Source organism: Pogona vitticeps, chromosome 6 (assembly GCF_051106095.1).
Source record: "Pogona vitticeps strain Pit_001003342236 chromosome 6, PviZW2.1, whole genome shotgun sequence".
NCBI classification, from domain to species: domain Eukaryota; kingdom Metazoa; phylum Chordata; class Lepidosauria; order Squamata; family Agamidae; genus Pogona; species Pogona vitticeps.
In genome coordinates, this window is record NC_135788.1 from 97,554,115 (window position 1) to 97,567,830 (window position 13,716).

The window sequence follows — 13,716 nt, forward strand, 5'->3', positions numbered from 1 at the left end:
GGAAAACTACCCAAAACGAACCAAGCCTTTGCCGCAGTGGGCAGAACACTGCAACAGAACAGCAACAGCAGCTGACAGAATATGATATTAGTGATCAACAGAAAAGTCTAGAATAGCTGGAGAAAAGAGAAAAACAAGGCAACAATAATTAGACCAAACTGACCATTCTGTGCAAGATTTAGAGAGGTGGCTAATTAAACCCACTGAAAACAATGAAACAGAGGGTGGCAATCCAGCAACTCCATTTGCAACAAATTCATTTTAGGGGGGTGGGGGGAATAAATCCAATCTTCTCTCAGCTGCTTCAGGCTCCCTGCTGTTACTCATCTGAGCTTTAAAAATGATTTATTTCACCTAATGATGGAGAAAGCGCCACGTGCCAGCTGAATTTAGAGAAATGTTTCCTAAACACATATGAAATGGCTGTAAAGATTCATGAGAGCAGGCACACCAGCATCCCCCCAGCTGTGATTATTCTGGAAAACATTCTGTACCTCTTGCTACCAGAGTCTTCGTCTCGTACAAAATTAGCACTGTGCTTGTTAATTGAATAATTAGTCAGGTGCATACAGACGTCATCCTGTAAATAATTAAACAAACAAGCAGGTTATGAGGCTACAGAGATTTAATTTTTCCTTATGCTCCCTTCTTCACAACTGAGGTGAAGAGGATGCAAGAAGTATCACCTGTACCTTATGAAAGGGCTGTATAGATTCGAGGGCCTTTATATCCATTTCAGAACTATGATTCCATGAATATAAGACTGTTTTCGTTAACAAAATTATTTTGACAATGGAATTTCAAGACAATTCAACTTCCAGCATGTGTATTATGAAGAAGGTGATATTCTGCACTCTATAGAATCATAGATCTCGAAGAGATATTAAACTACTCATTTTCTTTTCAAGGCAATATGCTCAGAGCAAAACAAAACCGAGAGACAAAAATGTGTCTTTAAAAGGCTTCCTATCTCACAGCAAAGTTGTTGTATGAACTCCAAAGGACGCAAGATTGAAAACAGGTAAAATTCAGCATTGGCTGGTATGGAACTTTTGAGCTTGGCAGAACTCATCTCTATGTGCCCCTTGACTGGTGACTATTCTCATTATGATTCTTACTTGGGAACCAGGGGGGTCATTTCAAGCCTAACCATCATTTCAGATGGAAAAATGCCAGATAAAATCCTACATGCTGCACATGCCTCAGAAAAGAAATTTTGCAGCCTGATGAAAGGGAAGAGGGAACACACAGCCTCTCTGTTCCATGCACAGAAGGCAACTAGACTGATAGTGAAAACTCACTTCTGCACTGGGAACAGAATAGCGTCCTCTATCACTTCTGAAAGTGGCAGAATAGCTTTGGAAGAAGAGGACAAGGTGTGTGGAACACAGTTTGGTCATCCAAGAGAGGTGAATGGCTGGGGATTCAGGAAGAAAACCTGTGGCCACTGCTGTTCCATCAACATCTGATATCTGACAATCAACTGTAATGCTGCTTCTAATTTATAGCTTGCCACCTTATGCATTTTGTTGAACTAGCAGTGCAAGAAACTTGTAAGGTAGAAACCATGAAGCACACCCTCAGCGGTAAATGAAGAGACCGAAGACACGGCTGCATTTCCCCTGATGCTGTGAGGCTTAGATAGTCTTGGGAAAAGGTGAAAAAGCACTGGATGTACACCAATATTCTAGCATGCCAGTTTGTATCAGCAGGAACCCCACTTTACTCACCAAATTGCTATGTGATGGTTCTGAATATGCAGATGTTGCAAAGCGTGCAAGACCCTCCTTATAAACATAAACCCGTAGTGGATCGCATGACGTCACCAGCACATAAACACGAAGATCAAACTTAAAACCATCAATAATAAAAGGCTTGGGGGAAAAGAAGGGAAATACTTAAATTACACATCTGAGGGGCAGAAATAGCACAAGTCTAAAAAGTGAACATCACCTAGAAACTCACATGCACCAGGACTTTCACTGGCTTCCTCCAAGCTTACTAAATATGAATTCACATGGCAGTTTTGACTGGAGATCACCTCCGTATCTCTTTTTCCATAACAGATCCATAATGAAAACACTGACTGAATCCCTTCTACTCAAGTCCACCCACGTATCACAGCTCACATCAGAAGGTCACACCAGAAGGGCAAATAGAAGCTTGTTCCCTGAAGATTAATACTTTATCTGAGCTTTTTTAAAAGAGTTCAGTAAGCCTGGTGTTTCCTAATGATTGCAAAATCAGAACCAGAGGAAGTATTGTAGGTCATCCAGCTAACCATTGCTTGATGGCAGAAGTCCAGAGTTACAGCATCCCCAGCCCGGGCTTCAATTTTATCAATATAATTTTAAATGTTATTTCTGACTACTGAGGTGCTGACCAAGAGCAGAAAAGGTTGAAAAAGAGGGTTGCCTCACCCTACTACCTCACTATTGTTGGATAAGCACCTCCTTGGTTGGTTCAAGGACCACCAATAGTATCGGTCATCCCTCTCAGTCTTGCAGCATCTATAATTTTAATAAGGATTCCCATGATTCTTCTACCTCATTAATAAAAATGTTAAACAGATATAAAAATGGTGAACAAATACTGAAAATTTTCAGGCTCCACAACAAAGTTTTGCAACCTCCCATTAAAACCTCCTCTGATCTGATGTGTGTGGTTTTTGTAGAGTCTCCCATCAGCTGTGAATCAACTTGATGATACTGTATTATGACCTATCCCATAAACAGACCATCTGCTGGTTAACCAAAAGCTAGACCTGTATAGTCAAAATTCTGCTTAACATTATTGTAATTTCTGCTCCACCTACCTCAGTTTCCTGATACCCCTTTATCTGGCTTCCCTGCATACTTTGCTATTTGATTCTAGCACATATCCTATGATCTTCCTGACCCTCCACATTTATGCTCTAGTTCCCAAAATTCATACTTATTAACTATGTACTTATTAACTTGCTGAATACCATGCTCCCTATCACAACTGTTTCATTAATTTCCTCATTTACCACTCTACTGGCAAAAGTCTTTGGCCTTGTACAAAATATAAACTTCCTTCTTAAGGCCCATACTGTATCTATCTGCCTCGATTCACAACCCCTTGGTGCCTTCCATAATGAGAACACACAATTCTTATCACCTCCCTCTACCCCAGTACAAAAAGTGAGTGTCCTTCCAGTGCCATTGCTTATCCCACAGTAATCTCATTAACCATCATCATCCTTCCCACCAACTAATCCTTCCATCCAAGTAAAATGTTTCTAAACATCAGCAAAACTGTAGCAACTGATGCGAGAGCAACTCAAAGGTAACACTAAAAGCCCATTGAAAGACTAATGTAAAATATTACCTTTGAGATATAGAGCTGGCAGATCATATCCTCCCCAGGTTTGATATCTTTTACAGTTCTTGTAATGAAAATGCCTCTGCCTTGACAGCCAGAATCTGGTTTACAGATATACGTCTTATGCTTTTTTGATCTGCCAAAGGCTTGCAGTTCACCATAGCTGAGAACAGTAAAGAAGAAAGCAAAAAAGAAATTCTTTTTCTGATATATAAATTAACCCTGGCATTATAGCAGTCCAAGATGAAGTACTGACAGTAATAGGAGGAATATTGATATAACCAGGCATCAACTCAGTTTGTTTCCTTGTTTTTAAAAACAGCTTCTACCTTTACACTAACCCTGGCCTTTGGGGAATTCTTCATGGAAATACTGTACTCACTGATGAATGACAGGTGAAAGGGTTTTTTGTTTGTTTGTTTGTTGTTTTTAATTGTATGAAATATCTCTTTCCCTCCAGTCTTGCTTCCCCTCCTCTCATGTCCACAATTCTATGGCTCCTGGCTTTATGGTCACTCTACAACCCCTCCTCCCTTCACCAAAATAAAACTAGCTCTCAAGAAAGATCAGAACGGAAATGCTTTAGGAAAACTCACTCAGCAGGAAGACACCAGGTTCTGGGAAAGAAGTTAAAGTCCTTGGGGAAAAGCTTTAACATCCTGCTCATATTCCTAGCCAGAAGGTCCTTCCTACAGATTTCAGACATCCCAGGGAAATGGTTGATTTTCTAGGAAAGCAGGTCAAAGGCAAAATCTTAAGGTTTGTCTAGGACTTCTAGATAATTTTCATGAGTGAAAAAACACAGGTACATTACCTCCATCTCACGGTAACAAATACCTGGTAACTTTTCATTTCCAACACTCGATCCAGTGAAACAGAATAATCTGTCCAATATAGGGTCCAGTCATCAACCTCACTTGCTTCCCGGAGGCCACACAGCTTGGCAGCCCGTCGCACTGCAAAGAGACAGGTTATATTAGCATTTACATAAAAGTGTCTGGGAAGAAGGGCTTGTTGAAATCCACTGGCTGCATAATAGGTACATCATCAGCCAAATGTGACCCATAACACCGTATGTTTTAATTACAAGGTATGAATACAACAGGTGATCATTTCCTTGAGCTTAGCAGGCAATGAGATATATTTGATGTACATGCCTTTATTGCCTTTTCAAATTGTAGCCTTTGCAAAAATTATCCATCTTTGGGCTTAGAAAGGAAAAAAAATCAAAATGTAACAGATGTGTCTTTCAGAACTTGCCTTTTTCTTTCAAACCAATTTTAATTGCAGTCATGAGATCCAGAATTTCTTTTTTAAACAAAAGCTGGGTTTCTCAAAATTCTAGTTGAGTCAAGAGATAGCTGGAGGCTTCTCTCTTATACAACGGAGCAGTAAAACCAAGCTCCTCTTTCTCAACTGGGAACTAAGGAGGGTACTCACCACTTTCATACTTGCAGTTAGTCAGATTTATCACTGGTCATCTGGAAAACATAAAAGGAAGAAAAAAGACAGAGGCAGACAGGCAAAACCAATTCATGGTTTTAATCTGAAGCTTTTGAGAACTTTTGATTTGTTTTCTAAGATTCAGCTTTTGCCTCCTCCAAGTGTAGGTGGAATACTATGCTTGGAAAGGTTTGGACCTGGAAATTTGTTCAAATTCACCTTAGTCTTCACCACAAATGGAAGGGCTTTTGGCATCTCACTCAGCCATAGTAAGACCTACTGAACGGGATTACTTTGAAAATAAATATTACTGAAATGTAATAATACATGATGTACCACTACTTAAAATAATTTCAAGAAGGCAAAGCTACATATTACTTTGGCTAAAATGTGTCAACCTCATATACTGTATCCAAAGCTTACAAAAAGATGAGGCAAGGCAGTGGTCCCCAACTGTTTTGCTTCCACAGACCAGTTTAGCATGTGAGCTTTTGTGTGCGTCTGTGCGTGCGTGGGAGGGGCATGTGCGGGGGGGGGGCAGAAGATCTGTCTCTGCATCCCAGTCCTGGCAAGGCAACGGACTGGGACTTGTCCACGAACTGGGGGTTGGGTACCTCTGAGGTAAGAAACTTGCAAAAAGGCATTAGCAAGTAAAAGCATTTATCATCCACATTGATTCCTTCTGATTCTTGCCTGCACATCCTTTCCAACAGCTTCCTCCCCAACAACAAAAGGGCTTCATCTATAAAGACCCCCAGCTCCTGCTAGTAAATGTGCCTAAATAGCAACATTCAGGGCTGGCCCTATCATTGAGCAAAATGAGGCAACTGTCTTATGGAAGGTGCTGAGGTAACAGAAATGGGAGCACAATAGCTTCTTTTTTATTATTATTATTTTTAATTCACTGGAGGTTTGCGTTTTTTAGAAGACAAAGTTGTGAGTGCTACACAATCTGTCTTGCATTCCCTTAAACTAGCCTGATACCATCAAGTGTAACTGTGGACATTATGCCATTACCAGTCTTAACACTGATGATTCATTCATTTGATGTCATGTTTTGTTTAGCAAAATCCCATTACCGTTTTTCTTTCCTAAGCTTACGTGTAAGATTACTAACATGACAGGTTTAAAATCCAAAACTAGAAACTAGCTAAGTATTTTCACAGAATGAGAGATGCTGGTGAAATTTCAATGTCATAAAATGTACGATCCTGCTGCTCTCAAATGGGGAAGAGCCCTTAGCTTCAGATCCTGCATTTCTGCATCATGCTATACAGCACAACAGCTACAGTTTCCTTCTGCTACTGAAAGGATGCAGTGATCAAGAGCAGCTTCAAATGTGCTCACTTGGTTGCTGATCACTGCCTCAGAATAAACGAACACAGGGCACCCAGATACTGGATAAAGTGTCGGAGGAAACCACAAATGTATGGTTTATTTGAGAAAGATGCAGAGAAGCTGCTTTGTGCTAAATCCTGGCAAGCATGTGGTTAGAATACAAACAGGCAGTTCCATGCAGGCTGGAAATTGCTGTTTTATACACATGAAAAGCATACATTTTTTACACTCAAAACAGGAACATAAAACAGTTGGCTCTGGATTATGATACACTTCAGTACAGCACTCATCAAGGTTATATTCTACTCCAAGATACTGTAAGTATCAGCCTGACTCTGAATATCCATTGTTAACAATAACAAGAGAGGGATATTGTATTTATGCCCTGCTTAGGAGCTTCCCCGAGATATCTGGATGGCTACTGTATGATACAAGATTTTGGATCAGACAGGATATTGGTCTACTTCACAGGGATTTTCTGAATTGCTGTTCATACATTCAAATGCCCATTCTCCCATGAAGTGTTTAATGAAGTGTTTACAAGGAGGCCCTGTGAAGCCAGTATGTTTCGGCCTAGCATACCTTACTGGTTTTAGCTTTTAGATTGATAGGCATGGACTGGTGGGAGAAATATTAAGAAAATGTCTCTTTTCCAGGCTCTTTCTGCTTGGATCAATATTGCACTAGGGTGGGCTCTTAAACACCACAAGAAGAGAGAACAAGTCACTAAAAAGATTATAGGAGAGGGCCCTGATTCACAAAAAAAAATAATATCTACTAATTTATATGTGCAGGTGCAAAACTGGAAATTATTTTTATAATTTTGTCAGAATTACAATATATCTCACCCAGGAAGACCCAGTGACCTGTTTGTTTACTGAGTTTGCTGTTCCAGTGCTAAGTGTGATGGGCAGCTTCAAGGTCCCTAACCTCCCTTCTTACGATTCTTCCCTTTTGAATCAGACTTGCACTGGACAGCCTCTCCGATAGGGGGCACCTTAAAACAGGACTGTCCTTTTCCGAAGACTTTTTTAGAAAGGTCATGTGGCCACCCTGTATTGCACTCCCTCCTCATTCTCAGCACCATGAAGAACTGCCATGCTTCCTCATTTAATTCCTTAAGCTACTACAGTTCCCTATCCTCATATGGACTTCACAAGTCCTTTCAATCTTATTACTAACCTCCTTTTCTTTCTCTTCTTCTTTACAGCCACACTGGAACACAGGCTTTTTCTGCTTTCCTCTTCACAAACCACTGTTTCCTGGTCCGTGGCATCAAGTACACTTTCTTCTTTATCTAGACCACTCGGAGGAAATTCTAGCTCAGAACCATCCTTCTCACCCAGTTCTTCCAGGTCTGTTTGAAGAGAACGATACCTTCGTGCTTCCTCTGATAACTTCATCCTGCTTCCAAAACAAAGAAGCAAATGAACAAGGAGATAAACAAATTGGACTCAAAGGTAGTAAGCAATTATACCAATTACTTGTCACTCTGGAGATTTCCTTGATAAACAACCCAACAGGCACAGGAACCATCCACTGCACTGGATAGAGTTTTGTAAACACCATGCTGCCTGAACCACCATGAATTTCCACACATTTTTAAAATGGCCTCATCTTCCCATCAAAAGATGAAGGCACACGCCATGTCTGTTTTTATCAATGGTGTTGTCTATGTGATTAGACAATCCATGAAAGCTAAAATATTATGACCCTCATCTGTTAGGATAGCTCAGTGGGTTGAGTACCTGGCTGCAGAGTAAGAGGTTGCGAGTTCAGTTCTCCAATATATCTTATGTACTGTATTTGGGGCAGGCTGTACAGTCCCAGGGTGCCCCCAGAAGAAGAGACTAGTAAACCACTTCTAAGTATTCTATACCTAGGAAAGCCTATAAAGAACTGCCATAAGTCAGAACTGACTTGGCAGCACAATTAATTAAAAGTCCTTTCACTGTTTAAGTTCAATATACCATAAATGTATTCAAGTGTAGGTACTAAAGCTATAAGTATCCTTCTCATACCACCACAGTATCCTTTAATAGCTTACCCTTGCTCATTTCTGCAGGTCCAGTCCTTCTTAGATTCTAGAGTGCAATGCTATAGCCCACAAGTACACAAACCTCACTTGAATGCCATCTCAATACTGACACCCGATAAGTAGAGTGAGAGAACTCTGGGTCTATCAGATCTAATTGTTGAAACTTGAATCTAACAGGGTCAAATTCTCCTGCAAGCATGCAGTTCAAAGAGAAGTTACAGTACAATAAATCTTTGTCAGAGGTTTGTTTACTTAATGGGTGGGGCTGATAGCCATCATATCATATCAAGTATGTTTTCTTCTCTTACACATGTAGGCTCGACAGGATAAAAATGTTATCCCTGGAAACATAGCTTCAAGTATCCTTCTACAAAAACCTTGTGTCTGAACAAGTTACTGCATTCTAACTTCATCATCTGCAAGCTTTGTGTAGAAAGAAATTCAAAATGTTTTGATAATCAAATTACTGTACCAGTGGAGGGGGAGCACACCTAAGGGAGACACTAACAAGAAATTACTCAAAAAGATATTTTGGATAATCCTTGTGTATGGAAAAAATCTACTGTAGCTCAAAAATCAATTTACGAGTATGTTGTCGAATCACCAGCAAAATTTCCATACAGTTACCCCATTATTTATTTATTTATTTGTTTGTTTATGTTCCTACTACTACTGTATATATATATATTTTTTGCTTTCTCCCCATAGGTAACTCAACGTTGCTCACAGCACATAAAACAATAGATTTTAAAACACAGTATAAATATTGCATTTAAAAACATTTGAACACATATTAAGATTTAAACACAAATTTAAAAACAAGTTAAAATCTGCAATGCTAATCCACAATCCTTAACACTATTCCTTGAAAGTACGTTTCACAGAAGCCACACAACAGTTGTCTGAGCAAACACTCTTAATATGAGCATAAGACAGATGGAAAATATATGCTAAGAGTGCATTTCTTTTAATGCTTAAGTCCTTGCATCATGAAATAATTAGTTGAAATGGTTTATTAGTCTGAACTCTACATGTCTTAAAAACCTAACAAGCATGTTTAACAAACAGGAACAGTTAAAAAACTGTTTAAAACTATAAAAACACATATCTTGCATTTTGTAAAACTAACCTGATTCTCAACTCCTCAGAATGGGTTTCAGGCTCTTCCCAGACTTGTTCATAAGGGAAGGTGTATGTTGTTGCAGATGCCATCTTGGTGTTTCTAAGCAAGGTAAAAATTAAACAGAATATACAACTGAAGGCTCCAGTGATAAGAAGTTATGCTTAAAGTTTTCTAGCCATGACTCAGAACCAGATCCTGGCACAAGTCAGGAGTTATTCTGAAGTAATCATTAGTAGACACACAACAAAGAAAAGCCTGTTAGTGTAGCAGAATCAGTCCCACCGTTACCAAGGAAAGTCTTGTTTGTTTCATTTACAGTTGTCTGAACACGTCTTTTCATTACAGTCTTCTGTGTCTGTCCAAATGGAAAGCTGTGCATGCAATTGCAACTGATAGATTGGAAGGTTTTAAAGCATTATCTTACATATTTAAAAACCCAGTAGAAACATGCTTTTAATTTAAATAACGTTCAGATATGTAAGAGTTTCTCCACTGAGTGTTGTCCAAGTGCTGCAATTTTATATTAGAATAAATGAGCAGTTAAATTTTCACCTACCGTAAATAGCTAAGCAAATGAAAGAGCAACAAAGGGCATTTTGATTCCCACGTATACAGTACTCTGCATTATTACTACAGTATATCAGGCCTTTGGAAACTGTTACTTACAGTAATGTAAAAAATATACAGAGCAGATATAAAATATGCAAGATCCTTTCCCTCCTTAAGAATAAGTAAGAGCTTAATCAACAACAACTGGCTTATACTTCCTTACATGAGTGGGGTAAGGGAGAGAGAAAATGCAATGCAGAGGTCTACATTATCAGAAGGTTTTAAGATGGAGGTGTGCTGGGAAATGTTAAGTGAAGAAACACAGCTCTTTTAGATATAAGAAAAACCTCAGAATAACAGACGTAAACTCCCCATTTGAAGGAAAGGAACAAGTGCTGTACAGTACTTGTTTTCAAATAAACACAGTGCAGGTGCTCATCACGACATTCTCTGTAACCAGTCCCAACACACAAGGAGACTGAAATGCAAGATGCTGGATTTGTCCATATCAACAAACAAGGAGCAGATGACTTCTAAAGTTATTGGCTCTTAATTATCTATCAAATATCCAAACCCAACAGATCAAACTTTTGGTCCCCTAGCTACTGCCATGATTGCAGCTAAGCTCAGAGTCAAGAAAGCACAGGGATGACGTGGTGTGGTGCACAATGATATTGCCTCTGCAACTTGGACATTTCCAAGGCTTCAGTCCTTGGGAGCCTGGACTCCACCACAGACTTTTAAGCGAATGGTGAGAATAAGGATGCAAGGGGGGCAGATGATAGCAAGAGATTGTAGCTAAAACTGTTATTCTGCATGCACTGGTGGAAGGCAGTATGTCAGCCCTCTCTCTCTAGGCAAGATACAGTCTGTCTCTTTAACAAGAGTTTGTCTCAGTCTGCAGTTAGCAAATTAGTGTGCTTTTGTCTTGTAATTGGTCACCTGGGGGATGGCAAGACTTGTTTTTATGCCTGATGTTTCAAGCCAGAAACAAACCTTAGATAAAAGCCATTAGTCCTCAAAACACCTTAATATTGCTGAGAAGCCTTGTTAAGAAAAGTCCCATGCTTAACTCCTAAAGATCAATCACCAAAAGCAAGCTAATTTGCAAATTTCAGGTGATACAAACACCTCTTAAGACACTCAGAGGTTTTCTTTAGTTAAGGATTTCCCACTTCTAGTCACAGATTTCCCCTCTAAGGTTAGTTACTGGTCTTGGGCAGGAAGCATCTGCACTGCCTGCTCCTAAAAAGAAATATGCATTAGCTTCAAAGTGCTGCTTGACGCCCAAAGAGCAGATTTGGAGCCTCGTCGAAGGACCACAGATTATTACCAGTTTCTTATTATTATGCCACATCATTCTGCCTCCTGTGCCAGAAAAAAAATTGCCTACTTTAAAATTTTTGATATTTGATATTTACATTTGATAGTTGACCGAGTAGACATGGTCTAGAGGGGCGGGGTATAAATTTAATAAATAAATAAATAAATAACTATTTACACAACTATGCCCTTTGTGAGAGAAAGAGTTACCTTGTTTATGTCAGTGAGACAAATTGCTATCTTATTGCAGTTTAATGTTTCCTGCTTGACTGGGACTGAAAGGTCCTTGCAACTTAGTATACTTCGATATGGACAATGTTGTGTGGGAGTTTACTTTGCAATAATAAAGGTCAGGAGTTTCAAGAGAGGTCCAATACATTGAGACACAGAAATGTAGAGTTATGGGTAATTACAGATACAGTAAAATGAATCTTCACTACATAGAAAAATAGCAAAATATGAAAAGGATCTTCAATACATTGATTATAACAAAGATAGAGGATATATATATAGAAAGTATACTATGTTAGCTGACATATGGCTGAGAAGCTAATTCAATGCATTGAGATTTTGTGTTGCATGTTATACATATATATATTACATTCAATCTCTATCCAGCATGTCTATCACTATACAAAGTGTCCTGGGCAAAAGTCATTCTCAGGCAGGGGTGAGGCGTGCTTTTCAACAAGAATGCTAAATTACGTTATTATTATTTTTTAGGTTTATTTCCAGAGGCAATGGAGAAGGCGGCAGACAATAAAATGCTGCCAAGCCCCCCTCCCCCCCGGACAAAACGGGAGAAATTTCTAGGCGACACACCATTTATCTCACGCTCCAGCCATGTCGCTGCACAAGACGCGCTCCCTTTGCAACGGGCGGGCGGGACAGAATGTTGAATGGGGCGGGGCTCGGCCAGTTGAGGGGCGTGGCTTTCAGCCCTCTCCAGTAGGTCTTCTTCGCCCCTCCCCCGCCCAACCGCTCTTCGGGTCAAACTCCGCTCCGTATCTCTTTCAACGCAACCTAACTTGTCTCTCGCCACCCCCCTTTTTCGACTTCTCTTTGGCTGAAGGGGAAAAACTGAGAGCCAAAGGGCCCGCACGCTCTCACCTATTGGACAAAACTACTACCTACTGCTTTCCCATTGGTCAAAGTGAAATCTCGAGACACTTCAGTTGTTTAACCAGGCGATATTAAACCGGAAATGTTGATGTGGAGGAAAAGGAAGGTGGAAGCACGGTTGTCATGGTGATGACTGCCGCGGGACCACAGAGGCCAAAAGCGAATGGCGCTGCACGAGGCTTTCTTTCTTTCTTTTTTTCCCTTTCCACGCCCCCTCCACGTATCCCAGCTCCCCAGTTCTGCACATGCGTACTTGTGGCTCCAACCGAATCTTCTCTCGAGTCGTTTGCTTCCCATTATCCTCGATACATTGTATATACCAAGGGAGTCAAATAGTTGCTGCTTTTCTTTTCGCTGGTCCCCGTTGAAAGCGTAGCCAATCAGGGCTGCTCTATTTCTACATTCTTCTCCACCCCTAGATTCTACACAGAATTTTTTTCCCCTTAAGGAGATGCGTGTAGAATTATCACCACCATTCCGTCAAAAGCCAAAGTTCGTAACGAAAAATGGAACAAACTACTAAACATTTCCTTCAAATCCCTCTCTTGGGGTTCTACTGATTTATGAAGATGACGCATTTCTGCCATTTTCTAAGCTAATAGCTGCTTGCAATTTCGCAAAGTCTGCTGAATATTAGTATTTACACAATATTTATTTATATCCAAATATGGCCTTACAGCTTTGAGCATTTTGGCATCTTCTCCAATTTTGGTCATTGAATCTGCAGAAAAATAAACCCTTTAACCTTTATTTCTAATCATTTAATGCTGGTCAATAATTATCATATACAAGGCTGGAGACAAGTATGGAAAGAAAAATAGAATTCTATTTTGTATTTTATACCCACTATAACTATAGATCTAAGGCTATGGCTTATCCAGCAGAAAATTGCATTCTACCTGGAGTGAGTGGGCATCTCAACATCTTTTTGCAAAATGTGGAAATATGTCTGCTAATTGTAGGTAATTCAGTACATACCTTCCACTCATTAAACACATGATCTGGCTGTGTCATAGTTGCTATCTGGGGCCATGTTATTGTGTGTATTAATATTGGATTGGATTTTTGTAGATGGACATATTTTGTTAAACTATGTGCCTATCTCATGGAAATTAGCCAGCAGTCAAAGAAAATGGATTATTTCTACTCTTGTGATGACTAAAGAACAGAGAGTGCAACACCCAAATGCCCAGTCTCTATTAATCAGTGGGTTGAGGACCTTTTATCTCTTTCCACATTTCAACACATGGCGTATCGAAATTGCACATGGAGTGATGCCTAAATATATGGTCACTTTTCACGAATGCTTGTGCCTCAATTCCATTTTCTTCAAAGGAAAATACTGAAACTTTTAAAATGAAACTGTCATCATTTTTTTCTTGGTCCTCTCCATGCTTTTTTAATGGCTAATCTACCAATTTTTTTTTGCATTATG

At 39.7% G+C, this 13,716-nt stretch overlaps 1 protein-coding gene across 6 annotated transcripts in view; it reads right to left on the reverse strand.

Annotated features, from left to right (window-relative positions):
* Nucleotides 1–13,462, reverse strand: part of TTLL6 (tubulin tyrosine ligase like 6) — a 36,464-nt gene extending 23,002 nt beyond the window's left edge. For 2 of the 6 annotated variants that reach the window (XM_020809852.3, XM_078377954.1), the window contains exons 1-9: nt 12,535–13,462; nt 9,294–9,386; nt 7,309–7,533; nt 4,786–4,823; nt 4,183–4,301; nt 3,942–4,072; nt 3,352–3,508; nt 1,731–1,874; nt 495–580 (exon numbers count right to left, since the gene is read on the reverse strand). In XM_020809852.3, coding sequence (XP_020665511.3) covers nt 495–580; nt 1,731–1,874; nt 3,352–3,508; nt 3,942–4,072; nt 4,183–4,301; nt 4,786–4,823; nt 7,309–7,533; nt 9,294–9,386; nt 12,535–12,578 — 1,037 coding nt within the window. In that variant the 5' untranslated portion in view covers nt 12,579–13,462. Of the gene's footprint in view, nt 1–494; nt 581–1,730; nt 1,875–3,351; nt 3,509–3,941; nt 4,073–4,182; nt 4,302–4,785; nt 4,827–7,308; nt 7,534–9,293; nt 9,387–11,981; nt 12,122–12,534 lie in introns of those variants that run through there. The other 4 variants (XM_020809854.3, XM_073004354.2, XM_020809855.3 and 1 more) reach the window with 4 other exon arrangements.
* Nucleotides 13,463–13,716: the final 254 nt, after the last annotated feature.